The 18,088-nt window shown below is 40.4% G+C and overlaps 1 protein-coding gene across 4 annotated transcripts in view; it reads right to left on the reverse strand.

Annotated features, from left to right (window-relative positions):
• The window catches only part of ARHGAP26 (Rho GTPase activating protein 26), a 428,404-nt gene that overhangs the window by 248,720 nt on the left and 161,596 nt on the right, over window positions 1-18,088 (reverse strand). For all 4 annotated transcript variants that reach the window (XM_080672378.1, XM_080672379.1, XM_080672377.1 and 1 more), the window contains exon 11: window positions 17,992-18,070. In XM_080672378.1, coding sequence (XP_080528504.1) covers window positions 17,992-18,070 — 79 coding nt within the window. The remainder of the gene's footprint in view (window positions 1-17,991; window positions 18,071-18,088) is intronic.

The following is an 18,088-nucleotide window of genomic DNA, read 5'->3' on the forward strand; positions in this document are numbered from 1 at the left end:
GTAATCTGTTCCAAACCCCCCAAATGATTCCATTTTAACCTTTCTTATATACATGTCTAATGTACTGTTTAATCTATAAATAAACACTTCTTTTCTTAAATTTATCAAGCCGCCCCCCTTCTAAGCTTGAAGGAATCACTCTTAGCACTTGTTCCAGGGGTCTTTCAGGTCAGCATGCAGCCTCTTCCCTTTTTCAGGAATCACTGCCTCCGAAATGCTGTCATGGCTAACTGCTTTTCGTTTATGCAAATCAACAACAGTTTTTCTACCTCTTCAATGGCCTGTGACCATTGTTTCTTTCACATTCTTAGCATCATTAGCACTCTTGGTGGCCTCTTTATGTTTTAAAATCGTGTTAATCCTTAATTTCAGCCAGCAACAAAAGCATTCTCTCCTCTGGTTGTTGTTGCCTTCCTCCCCACTTCCTTTCTCTTCAAAGTCTGAACTCTGTACAACTCATCTGTGAAAGAAGTTAGGTTGTATTTCTCTCTGGGCAAATTCAAAATGCAGGCAGATAGCAGACAAATGCACTTAGCAGTGAAGGCTTCCACAGCCCTCTTCAACTCACAAGTGGGCCCAGAAGAAACAAATGCCATGACTCTACTGGGTATTAAGAACAGAGAGCCTTCCCCCAAATATTTATTCTCATGAAACAATGAGGTCTGCATAAAACACCAGGTGGCAGTGGGCCACAGAGCCTTCTGACAAACTAATAAATGCTATGGGCTTTTCTCCTTAGCACAGCCATATACAAACATCTAGTAGAGGGTTCACAGACAGTACCATAATGCCCCTCCCCAAATCCATCCTTGCATGGCAGAGTGAGAAGCACTTGTTCACCAAATCAGTGGAACTCATTCAAGTTTCAGCTATCTCCATGTCCCTCCTAGCCCTTCAAACTTGATGTTTGTGTCTAATTCCTCTGCGACCATCAATCCTCCTTTGATAGTGTTGAATATACAGACCAAGTCAACTACATGGTATTTGGAATTTAGAACAATCTACTGAACAGTCTTGGACCCGGTAAGAATACCAATTGATACGCCAAATTACCCAAAGAAATAGGCCACATTCTAGGTAAAATTTATCTTAACCTCCAAAAACTGACTCTGATGGAGGTAGTACTGGCCCCAACCACAGAACAGAAGCACTCTACTCCTTACTATTAGATTTTAGGGCTAAAGAAATGATAGTGGCAAAAATTAAAGCTTATTGAACTGGTGAGAGTGCAACAACTCTGGTCCTAAGACTATTCATAGAAAGGGGCATATTCATCACTTGGCCTCTGAACCCTTTGCAACAAAAATTGGACAATAGCACAATCTAAATAGGTCCAGAATCCCATCTGCCAACATACTTCAACTCTCTCTGGAAATCTATATACTAGTATATAAAAGGCTAATGTGCAAAGTGTCTCCTTGGGAGTTTGACCGGGAGTTGGATTGCTCGCTATGATGTGTGCTGACCACCAGGGGGTGGTGCAGAACATGGCAGGTGACCAGCAGCTGCAGTGGGGAGCTGAGGGAGTGAGGGAAGGAGGCGGGGAGACTGGGGGCGGGGGGGAGGGGGGAGGACTACGTCGTGGTGGCAGCGCGCACAGGTGGGGTGGCAAGGAAAGAAGGAGACGGGGGTGGGGGTGGGGGGCCTGATCAGCCCTGATCACCAGCCAGGTGTAGGGGACTTTAACCATGCCCGAATTTCATGCATTGGGCCTCTAGTTAAACTATAAAACCTCACTAGGACATTTCTCTGCTTACTTCATGTATGCTTGCTTAATGTCACCATATTGACAGAAAGTTAACAAAACTGGCCTTTCTAGGTGTTGGAGGTGTAGTAAAAAACAAAAGTCAAGGTCCCTGCCTTCATGGATTTCTGTTTAGAGTGCCCCCAAAATTACCAGGATCCAAGACAGTGAGCAAATAAATTCAACGATAGATTACAAAGCAGAACCCAATTCAAGTCATTGCCTCGAAGTTACTTCAATGAGTAATGTGTGCCTATTATGTTTCACAGAACTCCACTAAGCACCTTAGGTAGATAATATTAAAGGCAAAAAGGATATGATTAATCCCTGCCCACAGTAAATCATCTTCCTGGGATGACAACACACAGAGGTATAAATTAGGTGGACAAATTAATTGCCAAAGCAAGGAATCATTGTCCATTCACATGTCTGGGATAGCCGACAACTACTAGGAGAAAGATGGCATTCATTTCTGCAAAGTAGTTCTAAGAAAGAAAATTTAAAAGTATTCCAATATATTTCAACATTAGGCATCCCCTACCCTCTGCCAAAAAAAAAAAAAAAAAAATCCATGTCACTTTACCCCAAGCATGTTGATGACTTCCTTAGTCTGACTAAAGTAAAGCTCTTTTTAGATTTATGGGGTAAACAAAGTATTAGCAATGATTAATTATAAGAGGGCATATTTCTAACCTACCAAAGGAATCTTAGTTCAGTTTCTGATTCCATTCACATCTCTCTTTCTCTCTTTCTCTTTCTCTCTCTCTCTCTCTCTCTCTCTCTCTCTCTCTCTCTCTTTCTCTCTCTCTCTCTCTCTCTTAAAAATAAAGAGGTAAAGATGGGGGGGAATCCCGCTTTTCTGGGCTTTGGTTCAAGACCACACAACACACAGGAGCAATGGCAGCTGTCTGGGGCTAGCCAGGGCTATGCTCCTTCAGCTTGGCCTTCGGCTATAACCACTAGACTGCATGCCTGCACTATTTTTCGGATGACCAAAAAGGAAGATTTTTAAAACAATGCTGAAAATGACTTTGCTTTTAGGATGTGTTTACTTGTTCTGATGGTTTTTTTCCAGGATCATGGGCAGGGTTTTTGGGAACACACCTAAAAAAAAATGAGGTCACACTGGCATCATGAACCACATTTGAGAATGATTTAGCAAACCCAAGGATAATTTTTCAGAAATGCTTATCTTGTTCCACACCTCAGCAGAAAGAACACCACCTAATTCATAGACTTCCTAATATTCAAAATGCCTCCAGCTCCTCTGTCCATGTATTTTTCTAAATGATATCATTGATTTGACCACTAACAAATATGACCATTTTATAGCTTTTAGAGTGGAAGAGAAAGCTGTAGCAATGGATGTAAGAGCCAGTTCAATCATTCAATCAAATGAACAAAGTCATTCCAGAAAAGATCTTTCTTTATCAACTGCTTTTCCCACGGAGGTAGGCGGGGGGAGGGCGGCGGGGAGAGACTGAAGCTAATCCAACCATAATCTCCACTCCCATGAATCACTGCCATAATATCTGAGAAAAGGCCAACAGTAATTGGTACTGTTTCTAGAGGTGAGCAGTCACACTACAGAATGTCTATTAAGGTTATATTATAGCCATCAAATGTCTTTAAACCAACAACTATAATATGATAATAAACACAGTTAATTATGCAAGAAAGAATATATGATGATGAGTAGATAGGTTAGAACACAAAATGTGCAAAAGAAATAGATGTATTCTAAGAAAACCTATAGCCCTAGCCAGGTGCCTCAGTTAGTTGCAGTTCCAAAGGTAGTGGGTTCAATTCCAGGTCAGGGCACATACCTAGGTTGTGGATTCGATCCCACTGTGGAACACATGGGAGGCAACTAATAGATGTTTTTCGCTCACATCAATGTTTCTTTCTCTCAAATCAATCAAAATATATCCTCGGGTGAGGATTAAAAAAAAAGAAAGAAAAAGAAAATCTACAAACATGAGATTAAATATATATCACAGCACCTTTGGAAGAAGATAGAGAGAAACATGTGATTTGATTGCGGAAAGATATGAATTATTACCCAGGTGGAGGGAGGATACGGACAACAGTCCCCAAATACACCCAAACATGGGGACAGAGATAGGATGCTGTCCTGATGGGGGATTTGGACTATCTGGACATCTGCTGATGGTAATGTTCCTTTAATAAGCCAAACCTCTAAACTGTCCCAGTTGAAATGAAACTAAAGAGATATGACAACAAAATGCAATGTGTGAGAGAGAATACTTCGGGTTGGGTGTGTATGAGTTAGCAATGACAGGGGGTTGGTAGGGATTCTAATCTGCTTGCTTTTAGCAAACATGCTTACTAACAATATGCAAAGAGAAAAAGAAGATAAATTTAGTTATTGGGAACTGACAAGATAAAATTGGCTATCTCTAAAATTTCTCTTGCTATAGTATTTATGCACCTTAAATTAAGGTTTCCATGCCCAATTTAATATGGAAAGTCATCTATTCCCAAGCCTGAGATAATGGCCACAGAAGATTAAAACGAAAGCTTATGAGGCTACAATGGTGATTCCATAGCTTGTCAATCCAGATTTAATAGAAAGTAAAGAAACTCCAACAGAATCCTTTCAAAACTCTATCTGACTAGTAGCTTGTTGAGGTTTTTGTAGTGACAGATCCACATCTGTATGCATTATTTTATTTTATTTATTTTATTTTTTTATTTTATTTTTTTATTTCTCCCCTGCATTGGCTAGACTTCCAGTACTATGAGGAATAAGAGGTGAATGAACATCCTTGCCTTGCTCCTATTCTTAGGGGAAAAGCATTCCATTTTTCACCATTAAGTATGATGTTCATGTAAACCTGCATAACTTTTGCTCTTGGCCAAGTATTAAAGGGCAAGCTCTTTGAATATGAAGTGTAATAAAATTTAGATATCAGAATAAGGGGAAACTGTGTCATTTGTGCCCACCCAATGTCTACTCCCCTTCCTCGGATAGCAATATTTTGGTTTTCCCACAGGGGAAATCAACCTTTTTCCATCATTTATGCAGTTCTAGTGCAGTGAGCGAGTCAGGTATGGCTAATCCATCTATCCCATCCTCAAGTCCAAGAATTTATTTCAATAAAATTCAAATATGAGACTTCTTTGTAATTACATAAGCTCTCTTTCCACTAGACTTACAGATCAGAGATCAACAACAATGGCCCATGACTGAAATCTGACTGTCTGTTTTTGTAAATAAAGTTTTATTAAAACAGAGCCACACCCATTCATTTACATACAAGACTGCTTTTGAGCTACAACAAAGTTAAGTAGCTGCAAAACCAAAAATATTTACTATCTGGCCCCTTACAGAAAGAGTTTCCTAACCCTTGTTTTTGATAATAAGATGTACACCTGGAATAGTTAGGAAGTGTACAGTACATGGAAAGAACCCAATGGAAATGAAGTCAACACAAAAGAAAAAAACTAACTCCAAATATTATGGAAGTTTTCAAATTCAGATAGGACCAGAACTGTTAGGCTCCAATATTTTCCAGTTATGTAAGCCTATCAATCCAGCTTTTTCCCAGTCAAGTCTGAATTGGGTTTCCATCATTTGTGGGGTTTTTTTTGTGGTTTAAACAACATAAATTTATTTTCTCACAATCCTGAAGTCTAGAAATTCAAGAGTTAACAACTTTAAGAAGTTACTGGGTTTGGTTTCCCCTGTGTCTCCTTGGCTTGCAGACCACTGTGTTCTCACATGGTCTGCCCTCTGAGTTTGAGCACATCCTTGGTGTCTGTACGGTGCCTAGTCTCCTCTTCTACAAGGAAAACAGTCATATTGGCTTAGGGCCCACCATAACAGCCTCATTTTAATTTAAGGGACCTATATCCAAGTATAGTCACATTGTTAGATACTGAGGGTTAGGGCTTCAACATATGAATTTTGGGGAAACACAATTCAGTCCATACCATAAACCAACAATAAAATACCCCTGACAGTCTTTTTACCCTACTCCTCTCTCATGCTACCATCTCATTTTCTGCTACAGAAAAAAACTTTAGAAAAACTTCTCCAAAGTGTTGTATATATTTGCTTTCTCTCTCCACATTTTTACCTCCCATTATCTCTTAACCCCACTCCATTCAGCTGTTTGCTTTCATCAGTCCACCAAAATTACTCTGGTCAGGGTCACTAACAATCTTGATGATAAATCCAGTGTTCATTCTTGGTGTTAGTAGGGACTTAGATTGTGTTTGCTCAACAGAAGAATGACTATGAAAATTTAACCACAGTGTAAGCCAAACATAGTAAAATGGCCAATAGAGGCATAGCTCCATGTGATTCATTAGTGTCATATTGGCATTTAGATCTATGTGACTAAAATAAAATATTTCTTTTTGTGTGTGTGTGTGTGACTTGAACGTTATTTTTTTTCCTTTTTTTTTAATTAAGGTATTACATGTGTACATATCTTCCCATTGCCCCCCACCCCACTCCCATACATGCCCTCACCCCCCAGTGTCTTGCGTCCATTGGTTATTCTTATAGGCATGCATACAAGTCCTTCGGTTGATCTCTTATCTCTGCCACCTCTCCCTAACCTTCCCGCTGTAACTTGACAGTCTGTTTGATGCTTTACTGCCTATTTATCTATCTTTTTGTTCATCAGTTTATAATATTCTTTATTATCCACAAATGAGTGAGATCATGTGGTATTTTTCTTTCATTGACTGGCTTATTTCACTTAGCATAATGCTCTCCAGTTCCATCCAGGTTGCTGCAAATGGTAAGAATTCCTTCTTTTTTATGGCAGCATAGTATTCCATTGTGTAGATGTACCATAGTTTTCTGATCCAGTCATCTGCTGACGGGCACCTAGGCTGTTTCCAAATCTTAGCTACTGTAAATTGTGCTGCTATGAACATAGGGGTGCATATATCCTTTCTGATTGGTGTTTCTAGTTTCTTAGGATATATTCCTAGGAGTGGGATTACTGGATCAAATGGGAGTTCCATTTTTAGTTTTTGAGGAAACTCCATACTGTTCTCCACAGTGGCTGCACCAGTCTGCATTCCCATGAGCAGTGTACAAGGGTTCCTTTTTCTGCGCATCCTCACCAGCACTTGTCGTTTGTTGATTTGTTGATGATAGCAATTCTGACAGGTGTGAGATGATACAGCATTGTCGTTTTGATTTGCATCTCTCAGATAATTAGTGACTTTGAGCATGTTTTCATGTGTCTCTTGGCCTTCCTTCTGTCTTCTTTCGAAAAGATTCTATTTAGGTCCGTTGCCCATTTTTTTATTGGATCATTTATCTTCCTTTTATTAAGTTGTATAAGTTGCCTGTAGATGTTGGAGATTAAACCTTTATCAGTGATAACATTTGCAAATATGTTCTCCCATACAGTGGGCTTTCTTGTTGTTTTGTTGATGATTTCTTTTGCTATGAAAAAGCTTTTAATTTTGATGTAGTCCCACTTGTTTATTTTCTCTTTAGCTTCCATTGCCCTAGGAGCAGTATCTCTGAAGAAGTTCTTTTGGCATATGTCTGAGATTTTGCCGCCTGTGGATTCCTCTAGTATTTTTATGGTTTCCCATCTTATGTTTAAGTCCTGTATCCATTTTGAGTTTATTTTTGTGTATGGTGTAAGTTGGTGGTCTAGTTTCATTTTTTTGCATGTATCTGTCCAATTTTCCCAACACCATTTATTGAAGAGACTGTCTTGACTCCATTGTATGTTCATGCCTCCTTTGTCAAATATTAATTGAGCATAGTAGTTTGGGTCGATATCTGGATTCTCTATTCTATTCCATTGATCTATATGTCTGTTCTTATGCCAGTAACAGGCTGTTTTGAGAACAGTGGCTTTGTAATACAGCTTGAAATCTGGTATTGAGATCCCACCTACTTTGTTCTTCTTTCTCAGGATTGCTGTGGCTATTCGGGGTCTTTTTTTTATTCCAGATGAATTTTTGGAGAGTTCTTTCTAGGTCTGTGAAATATGCCATTGGTATTTGAATGGGGAGTTCAATGAATCTACAGATTGCTTTGGGTAGTATGGACATTTTAATGATGTTGATTCTACCAATCCATGAACATGGTATGTTCTTCCATCTGTTTATGTCTTCCTCTATCTCTTTTTTCAGTGTCCTGTAGTTTTCCGCATATAGGTCTTTTACCTCCTTAGTTAAGTTTATTCCTAGGTATCTTAATTTTTTTGGTGCGATGGTAAATGGGATTGCTTTTTTAGTCTCTCTTTCTGTAAGTTCACTATTGGTGTATAGAAATGCCATAGATTTCTTGGCGTTAATTTTGTATCCTGCTACATTGCCGAATTCATTTATTAAGTTTATTATTTTTATGATGGAGTCTTTCGGGTTTTTTATATACAATATCATGTCATCTGCAAATAAGGACAGCTTTACTTCTTCTTTTCCAATTTGGATGCCTTTTATTTCTTCTTCTTGTCTAACTGCAATGGCTAATACTTCCAGTACTATGTCAAACAGGAGTGGTGAGAGTGGGTATCCCTGTCTTGTTCCTGTTCTTAGGAGAAATGGTTTTAGTTTTTGCCTATTGAGTATGATGTTAGCTGTGGGTTTATCATATATAGCTTTTATTATGTTGAGGTATGATCCTTCTATTCCCACCTTGTTGAGAGTTTTTATCAAGAAAGGGTGTTGGATTTTGTCAAATGCTTTTTCTGCATCAATTGATATGACTATGTGATTTTTATCTCTCAATTTGTTTATGTGATGTATCACGTTTATTGATTTGCAGATATTGTACCATCCTTGCATTCCTGGGATAAACCCTACTTGGTCATGGTGTGTGAAATTGATGATGTAGTGCTGGATCTGATTTGCTAGAATTTTGTTGATGATTTTGGCATCTATGTTCATGAGGGATATTGGCCTGTAATTCTCTTTCATTGTGTTGTCTTTATCTGGTTTTGGTATTAGGGTAATGCTGGCTTCATAGAAGGAGGTTGGAAGTGTTCCTTCCTCTTGAATTTTTTGGAATAGTCTGAGGAGGATAATTTTTAGTTCTTCCTTGAATGTTTAGTAAAACTCCCCTGTGAAGCCATCTGGCCCCGGGCTTTTGCTTGCTGGAAGCTTTTTGATGACTACTTCAATTTCTTCCATGGTTATTGACCTATTAAGCTGTTTAGATTCTTCCTGATTGAGTTTTGGAAGGTTATATTTTTCTAGGAATATGTCCATTTCCTCCAGGTTGTCCAGTTTGTTGGAATAGAGTTGTTCATAGTATTTTTTAACAATCCTTTGTATTTCTGTGGGGTCTGTTGTTATTTCACCTCTTTCATTTCTGATTTTGTTTATTTGGGTCCTCTGTCTTTGCTTCTTGGTGAGTCTGGCTAGAGGTTCATCAATCTTGTTTATCCTTTCAAAGAACCAGCTCTTGGTTTTGTTGATCTTTTGTATTTTCTTTGGTCTCTATGTCATTTATCTGTGCTCTGATCTTTATTATTTCCTTCCTTCTGCTTACACTGGGCTTTTCTTGTTGCTCTCTTTCTAACTCTTTGAGTTGTAGGGTTAGGTAATTTATTACCATTGTTTCTTGTTTTTTGCAGTAGGCTTATAGAGCTATGAACTTCCCTCTCAAGACTGCTTTCGCTGTGTAGATTTTGGATTGTTGTGTTTTCATTGTCATTTGATGCCATGATGTTTTTTATTTCTTCCTTGATCTCTCTGGTAACCCAGTCATTGTTTAATAGCATGCTGTTTAGTCTCCATGTGTTTGATTTTTTTGGATTGTTTTTATTGTAGTTGATTTCCAGTTTTATGCCACTGTGATCTGAGAAGATGCTTGATATGATTTCTATCTTCTTGAATTTGAAGAGACTTTGTCTATGACCCAACATATGGTCTATCTTTGAAAATGACCCATGTGCACTTGAGAAGAATGTATATTCTGTGGCTTTGGGGTGAAATGTTCTGAAGATGTCAATTAATTCCATCTGGTCTAGTGAGTCATTTAGGATTGATGTTTCTTTGCTGATTTTTTGTTTAGAGTATTTGTCCAATGGTGATAGTAGGGTATTAACGTCTCCTACTATGATTGTATTGCTGTCGATCTCTCCCTTGATATCCTCCAGGAGTTTTTTTATGTATTTGGGTGCTCCTGTTTTGGGTGCATATATGTTTACCAGAGTTATTTCTTCTTGTTGGATTGCTCCCTTTAGTATTATGAAGTGGCCTTCCTTATCTCTTGTTATGTCCTTCACTTTGAGATCTAATTTGTCAGATATAAGTATTGCTACCCCAGCTTTTTTTTCATTTCCATTCGCCTGAAAAACGTTTTTCCATTCCTTTACCCTCAGTATGTGTGCGTCTTTTTTTCTGAGGTGGGTTTCTTGTAGACAGCAGATATATGAGTCGTATTTTCTTATCCAATCCGTTACTCTATGTCTTTTGATTGGGGCATTTAATCCATTTACATTTAAAGTTATTATTAATAGGTACTTATTTGCGCCATTTTTATTCTTTACCCCTGTGTTCCTTCTTCGCTTCCTATTTCTTTTTTTTACAGCAGACCCTTTAGCATTTCTTGCATTGCTGGTTTGGTGGTAATAAATTCCCTTAGTCCTTTTTTGTCTGTGAAGCTCCTGATTTCACCTTCAATTTTGATTGTTAGCCATGCTGGGTACAGTATTCTTGGATTCAGACCCTTCCTTTGCATGACTTTGTATATTTCATTCCATTCCCTTCTGGCCTGATGAGTTTCTGTTGAGAAATCAGTTGCTAGTCTGATGGGGGTTCCTTTGTAGGTAACTTTCTGTCTCTCTCTGGCAGCTTTTAAGATTCTTACTTTGTCGTTGGTGTTTGCCAATTTAATTATAATGTGCCTTGGCGTCGGTCTTTTGGGGTTCATTTTGCTTGGGACTCTGTGAGCTTCTTGGATTTGTGTGGGTTTTTTCTTTCCTATATCAGGGAAGTTTTCTGACATTATTTCTTCAAACAGGTTTTCTATTCCTTGCTCAGTTTCCTCTCCTTGTGGAAGCCCTATTATGTGGATGTTGTTTTGTTTTGTGTTGTCCCAAAGTTCCCTTAGGCTCTCCTCCTGCTTTTTAATTTTTTTTTCTAGAAACTGCTCTACTTGAGTATTTTTTCCTACTTTGTCTTCTAGCTCACTAGTGCGGTCCTCTGCTTCTTCTAGTCTACTCTTGATGCTTTCTATTGAGTTCTTTACAGCAGCGATGTCATTTTTCATTTCTTCTTGGTTCTTCTTCATTTCCTCTTGGTTCTTACTCATATTGTCGAATTTGTCTTCCATTCTTTTCAGCCACCTTATGACCATTTCTCTGAATTCTTTCTCTGACAGGTTGCTTGCCTCCATTTTGTTTACTTTCTTTTCTGGTGATGCCTGCTTTTCTTTCATATGCGGGCTGTTTCTTTGTCTCCCCATGATCTCTCTTCTCTGGGTGTCTGGTTATGTAGTTCTCTCCTGCGTTGATTTAAAGGCACAAAATATACAACACAACCAGGTACAACGCACAAGGCACTGAACAGGAATGTATTCACGATATTAATAACCCCAAATAAAGGTGACCACCAGAGAAAGGCAAATTAGGGGATAGGAGAGAAAGAAGAGAGAAAAAAAAAGAAAAGAAAGAAAGGAGTGCCAGAATGAAATTGGAAAAAGGAAAAAAAAGTAAGAGAGAAAAGAAAGAGAATAAGAAAGAAAAGGGGAACAAACTATATATATGGGGAGAAAACTCCAATAGAACAGCCACTAATCCCAACAAATGCCAGCAACAAGTACCTGGAGATTAATACAAACTACAAACAACAACTAATATCAAGTGAGGTGAGGGAAAACAGAAGCAAAAAACAAACAAAATCAATGCAAACAAAAAAAATAAAACAAAAAAAGAATAAGCAAAACAATCTCACAAAATAGCATAAAAATTCGATATAATCAACATTCAAGCAAACAACAACAAAAGGACAGAGAGAAAAACAATTTTTTGGATAGTGAAGACAGAGAGGAGAGAGGTGTGTATGGACTTGGAGCAGGGGATTGGAAATTAGATATATAAGTAGGGTGAAATTTTAACAGGGGGTATAAAGAAAGAATAGGGAAAATCTAAAGCAGGAAAAAGGTAAGAGAAACAGGACACCAAAAGGGGAAAAGTTAGGAAGAGAGTGATGGCATAAAGGTAGACTTGAGATAGAGTAAAAAGATGCTAAAGGAAAGATGAAAATAGAATGTAGAACACTAATCCCAAAGTAAAATAAAGAGAAAGTAAAATGACACTTTAAAAAAAAGAGATAAAATAGTAGTAGTAATAATACTGATTGAAAATAAAATTGTAATAATTAAAAAGGTAAAATCAAGTGAGGACAAAAGAAAAAAATTAGTTTCTTAAGTAAAAGATGCCAAAACTAAAAATAAAAAAATAAAAAATAAAAAAAATAAAATGTGCAGTAGTGAAGGTCATTCACTTCCTCTATTGTTCTGCTTGGCACACCTGTTTCCCAGTCAGGACAGTATTGCAGTTCCCTGTGTTCCACTGCTCCTCAGTGTTGTAAGCCAGTCCTGATTTTTAAGCAGGCATTGTGACTTAATTTCTTGTATTCCTTTATTTGTGATTACACATGAGTCAATTTGTGTTTCAGCCCCTGGGTGGCAGTGTTTCTGGATTGACCTCCCAGTCTATAGGTCCTCTCTAGCCTGCACTTAGATCCTGCTTTCCCTGTGGCACTCAATACCGGTTTGTGGGAGTGGGCTGCCCCAGAGCTGGTTCTCTGACGGTCACTCCCCGCTCTGATCCCCAGGTTCCAGAAAAACAACTTTCCCCTGCAGTCTCCTAGGGTGTCCCCAACTGGGTGATCCTATGTATTGGGCTTAGTAATTAGAAGCAAGGATATGAAGAGGAAAAAGCGCAAGTGTGCCAACTCCGGTGCTGCACGCAAGTCTGCGCAGTCCCTTTTTCCCCCTTGGGTCTAAGCAGCCAGCACACTTTTAAATTTGTTAGGCTGTCCTTTTGCGTCTGATCAAAATGGGTTGCTTTTTAGAGATCCCTTCTGTTAGCAGCTCTGAGGACCCCCTTCCACATTCACGGATTACGCCAGCACCAACAGCCACAGATTTTTCTAGGCGAAGACTTCCCTGGTCCTCCAGGTCCCACAGTGCGTGCGTTTCTTTATCCTGCTGGGACCAGAGACCTCACCTTATCCCAGGCGAAATCTGACCTTGCCGTGGTGAAGTGTAGAGCTCCTCTGAATCTGCATGTTTGCGCCAATTGGGGACCGGTGTTCTGGGGTTCGCAGCTGTTCGGTGGGTGCTGCAGTTGTAGATTTTCAGGCTTCCGATAACATCCACTTTCCCCTTCAAGATGGCACAGTCTCTGCATCCAAGCCGGTCGCTCTGGGAGGGAACCCAGCAGCAGTGGGGGCTGCCGGGTCAGGGGAGCCCCGTCCAGCAGTCCCCCATCTTCTCCTGGAGTATAGCTGTCCCTTAACTCGCCAACAAACACTCCCCGTGCAACCCTCAGCTGTTCTTTCTATCTGCTCCAGGACAAGGCTCGGGACACGTCTGTCTATTCTGCCACTATTTTTTTCTCCGGGTTTCCATCATTTGAATTCAAATTGACATTACAGATAAAATCCATAATGCTCATTGTAGGAACACAACTCTAATTTCTTCCTCCATTATCTGTACATCAATACCATTAAGACATTCGACATTTCTTCAAACTAGAATATCACTGAGTGCTAAAAACTATACTTTCTATAATGATTAGCTAAAACATGGTGAAATCAACTGATTTGGGGTACATTGAGGGTCTTTTTTTTAACCAAACATCTTGGGTTGTTCTTGAACAATGGAAAAACAAAAAGGATGGAAAACCTAAATTACCCCTTCCCCCAAATCCAACACTAAATAATCAACCATAGATCAACTGGGATATAAGTATAAAAACGAAAGATAGGTGCCACGATTGACATCTCCCTGAATTAAATAAGGGGAACACTCTGAAACCAACTAGAAAAAAGGTGTTTATTCCCTTACCAAAACCAAAACTCCCAACAGAACAGATTTACTAGTAACTAATTGGGGAAATGGTGATTAAAACTGGAGTTTCTAATTGTCTACTGAGCGTATGTCACCAGTAATGTTCCCTACAGGCTCTCAGCAATGAGAGACAAAAGTAAGCCTAATATTCCCGCCAATTACACAATCATCATTTGTCTGTACTTATCTCTCTCTCTTTAGAGAACTATAAAACACACAGTGGTATGGTTTTAAATGCAAGCTATATGCTCCTATGAGAAAATAATTTTATATTATGTTTAGAAACAGAATTATTTTGTATTTAAACTTGTTTTAATGTGTACATTCTGGAGCAAGGAGATGTTTTAACAGCACAGCTTTCCATCTGCAGAAGCCAGATGTTAATCTATGGGAAAACTGAAGTGATTAGTAAGAAGACCAATTATACACAGAGAACAAATATCAACTGGTGGGAAAAGGGAGGAGAGGGAGGCTTAAAACGGAGTTGGTGGCAAACAAGCAAACAAATCCCACCAATAATAGTGGGCTTTCCAGCAATGCTAAGAATAGTATGCCCTGAAAGTATTTTTCTTCCTGGGTATTTCCTCCCCTGTAAGTTGAAAAATGATTCAAGAGAGTCAGAAAAAGTATTGTAAAAATGAACTTTAGGGTTCTTAGGAGAAAATTTCTCTCTATTAAAATGAAAATCAAATATGCCTAGGACTAGACATGGATTCAAATTCTAGCTTTGCTACTTTGGTGGAGACTTTTCACCAGCCCACTGTATTCTTGCTCTTTTTCCTTGAAGTGATAAGATGCCCTGGGGACTGGCTGGGCCCATAGCTGCTTATGCACAGCCTATATTTCCTATCCTTCTTTGCAGATAGATGTGGCCATATAATTATGTGTGGGCCAATGGAAGTGATGTGTGCACCTTCTCGGTCTGGGATATTTTCATCTCCATTATCTGGCTGGAAAATGGCAATGACTGGAACAACCTGGGAAGCCATGGTTGATGATGGCAGAACAACCCTGCTAAGCATGGACTGCTCACTTTTGGGCACTGAAGGTAAAATAAACTTTTATCTTTTTTAAGCCCCTGTACTTCAAAGTCTCTTTGTTATAGCAACCTAGCCTGTATCCTACTAAAAGAGCTAATTATATCTATACCACTTGGGAAAAGTGATTTAACCTCAGTTTCCTCATTTGTGAAATGGAATCATAATATTTATTTTGTAAGGCACTAAGATAAATAAATGTACTAAGAGATATGCCAAATATGTGCCTTACACACACACAAAAATGCTCATGTAGTGGTAGATGATAATAGCAAAGATGAAGGACTAGTTAGGAAACTGCTTTCAAAGGCCTTTGAAATCAAGCAGCTACTGTGCCCACAAAGCCCTAAAGGCAGAAATGTGTATCTGCTTTTGAGTTTCTATTAGTAATAACATATTGAGGGAAAATTAGGAATATTTTATATTTTAGCCCAGGAAATGAATTCAGGTTAAATAATGTTTGATTAGAGTTTAGCACTGTGCCAAAATTTTTAAATAATTCTTAAATCATGCTATTAGTGGATGTTATGCAAATACTAGTTATTTGTTTATGCTTACTTGATTGGACTGAGTTCTATCTATACTAATAATAAACATGCAAATTATCTGTTACAATGTCACGTCACAACCAGATCAGCAGGCTGCGTCCCCGCCCCTCTGCTCAGGCAGCTGCAAAGCCTGGGGTAGGATAGGATACTATAGAAGGGGATATGAAAGGAGAGGGAGAGGAGGGCAGGCCTGCATGCAGACAGGCCAAGAGGAGAAACAGAAATACAGAGAGGGAACAAGAAAAAGACACAGGAATGGGAAAGGGAAGGAAATGTGGGGCTGCACACGGGAGGGGGTGGTGACCGTGACAGGGGAGAGCAGCGAGGGGTGGGGTGGGAGCCCTGCCCAGACACAGGAGGAGGGTGGTGGCCCCCGGCGCAAGCCATTGGCAGGGAGGTGCCCACGGGTCCAGGATAGAATGGTGGACGGTCCGAGGCCTTCTGGGCGAGGCACTCCTGCTTCACGGTGGCGGCAGCAGCGCCGGGGCCGCACAGGCCTCAGACACCCTCGCTGGGCCAGGCGTCCTGGGCAGGGAATGGGAGCAGGACGGCAGTGGGGAGGCCAGGGAATGGGGGGCAGCAAACACCAGGCCAGGGCTGAGCCCTGGGCTGGGGGTTAATGCCCCGCCCCCACAGAAGCTTAAAGAAGGGAGAGAGGGAGGGAGGGAGGGAGGGAGGGAGGGAGGGAGGGAGGGAGGGAGGGAGGGAAGAACTTTATAAAAGAGTCAGTAGAGAGCAGAGTTAAAAAAGGAAAGAGGATATATGAGTGAACTGTAGGACCTATAATGAAAATCAAGTATAGTTGTGTACTGGGGACAGATTTTAAAAGTAGGAGTCAGAAAAGAAGAAAGATAAATGATAGTGAATAATTAGGCAAGTAAATAGATAGATATTAAAACAGTGGAAGTAAGTAGAGAAGAATGTATGGGAAAGGCAGGATGAGAGAGAAAGAAGGAAGGAAGAAAAGTTTTAAAGGGGAGCTGGTAGAGCTTAAAAGGAGAATGGGAAGAAAGAAGAAATGGGGGAGGGAGCAAAGCAGGTATGAGGGACGAAGTGAAGAAAAAAATTAAGGTGGGAAGGAAGGAAAAGGGGAGGGAGGAAAGGGGTAAAGATAAAGGAAAGAAGGAATATGGGGAGGGACAGAGGGTAGGAGAAAGATGGGAAGAAGAATGATGGAACAGAGGTAGGAAACAAGGAGGAAAGAAAAGTTTATAAATGATAAATCAGTAGGAAAAAGTGTTACATAAAGGAGAGAGAAAAATTGTGTGAGAGAGAGCTGCAAATAAGGAAGTCAAATACAATTGTGTGTGAAGGGGATAAGATTTAAAAAAAATTTTAATAGGGGTGAACAGGCCAGCAGGGCAGGGCAGTTAGGGGAATCAGGCCAGCAGGGGAGAGCAGTTAGGGGGATCAGTCAGTTAGGCAGGCAGAGTAGTTAGGGCAGGCAGGCAGGCAGGTGAGCGGTTAGGAGCCAGAGGTCCCGGATTGTGAGAGGAATGTCCAGCTGCCAGTTTAGGCCTGATCCCAGGCCTAAAGTGGCAGTTGGACATCCCCTGAGGGCTCCCAGATTGGAGAGGGCGCAGGTTGGGCTGAGGGACACCCCCCGCCATGCACGAATTTCATGCACCGGGCCTCCAGTATTTATATTAAAAAATAGCTGAGCAGAAAGGTCAATTAATCAATAATAGATTACCTAACCAGGGTAGGCTGAGCAAGAGACACACAAATGAACTGGAATCACCCACACCAGACACCCAGCTTGACACAGAGAGCTCTATAGTCAGTGAAGGCCATGGCCTGATGTCCCTGCACACATTTTCCCCCCTCTGGATAGTGCTTTTGCAAGTAATAATTATTGGCCCTCTGACAGTGTGGACTCTTTCTATCTTTTACTGGTGGGCCATGGTTAAACTGCCCTCTTAGGATTTCTGCAACTTGCCATTTGCTAAATGCTGGGGTTGATATCTTTGGCGTCAAGATCAGATTACCCTGACTCTAGGGACTTCCCCAGGGCTTTTGCGTGGGTCTCACATGTCATAAGATGCAGGAAAACCACAAGATTACATCACCCAGCAGAGGCCAGCATCTCTAAAATGGGAGCATGGATCACATTACCAGACTTAACCCCTTCCATTGACCCTGATAATCCCACGGTGTATAATGGGATGTTGGCTACTATGGCAAAGGGAGGCTGAACCAGAAGGGGGTGAGAAAAGATACTGTACAATCTGTATACACTCTTAGGATCATTTATCCATTGAAATGGGATTGAAATAATGCTTTGCATCCTACTTCATGGAGGTATCAATAAATATTCAGTAAGCCAAACTGGACTCTGCCTCCTCTAAGAGCCTTAAGGGTGCTACAACTGTCTCAGTGAAGGGGAGTTCTGGTAAATGTCATGCAGAACCCACGCCACAGAGAGAGAGAGGCCACAGCTCAGGGCCTATACCCAAAGAGAAGCAAGATCTACATATACAAACATCAGCCCAGGAATGAAAAACTCCCTCCGGTACATGAGTCTCGAGACCCCCAAGGCACTGGAGCACCAGCAACAATCACACTGCACTAGAGAAGCAACAAATAACTCAGGACCTTTATTCCTGCTCTACTTCCCTGAATTGTACTTACAGGCTCCCGGCCATCCATGGCTTCCATCCAGAGCCTCCGGTCCTCCTCCGACAGAGCCTGCATGGTGATAACCCCTGGCCTGCGGAGATAGAAAGAC

This window comes from Plecotus auritus, assembly GCF_963455305.1.
Source record: "Plecotus auritus genome assembly, chromosome: 6".
Taxonomy (NCBI): domain Eukaryota; kingdom Metazoa; phylum Chordata; class Mammalia; order Chiroptera; family Vespertilionidae; genus Plecotus; species Plecotus auritus.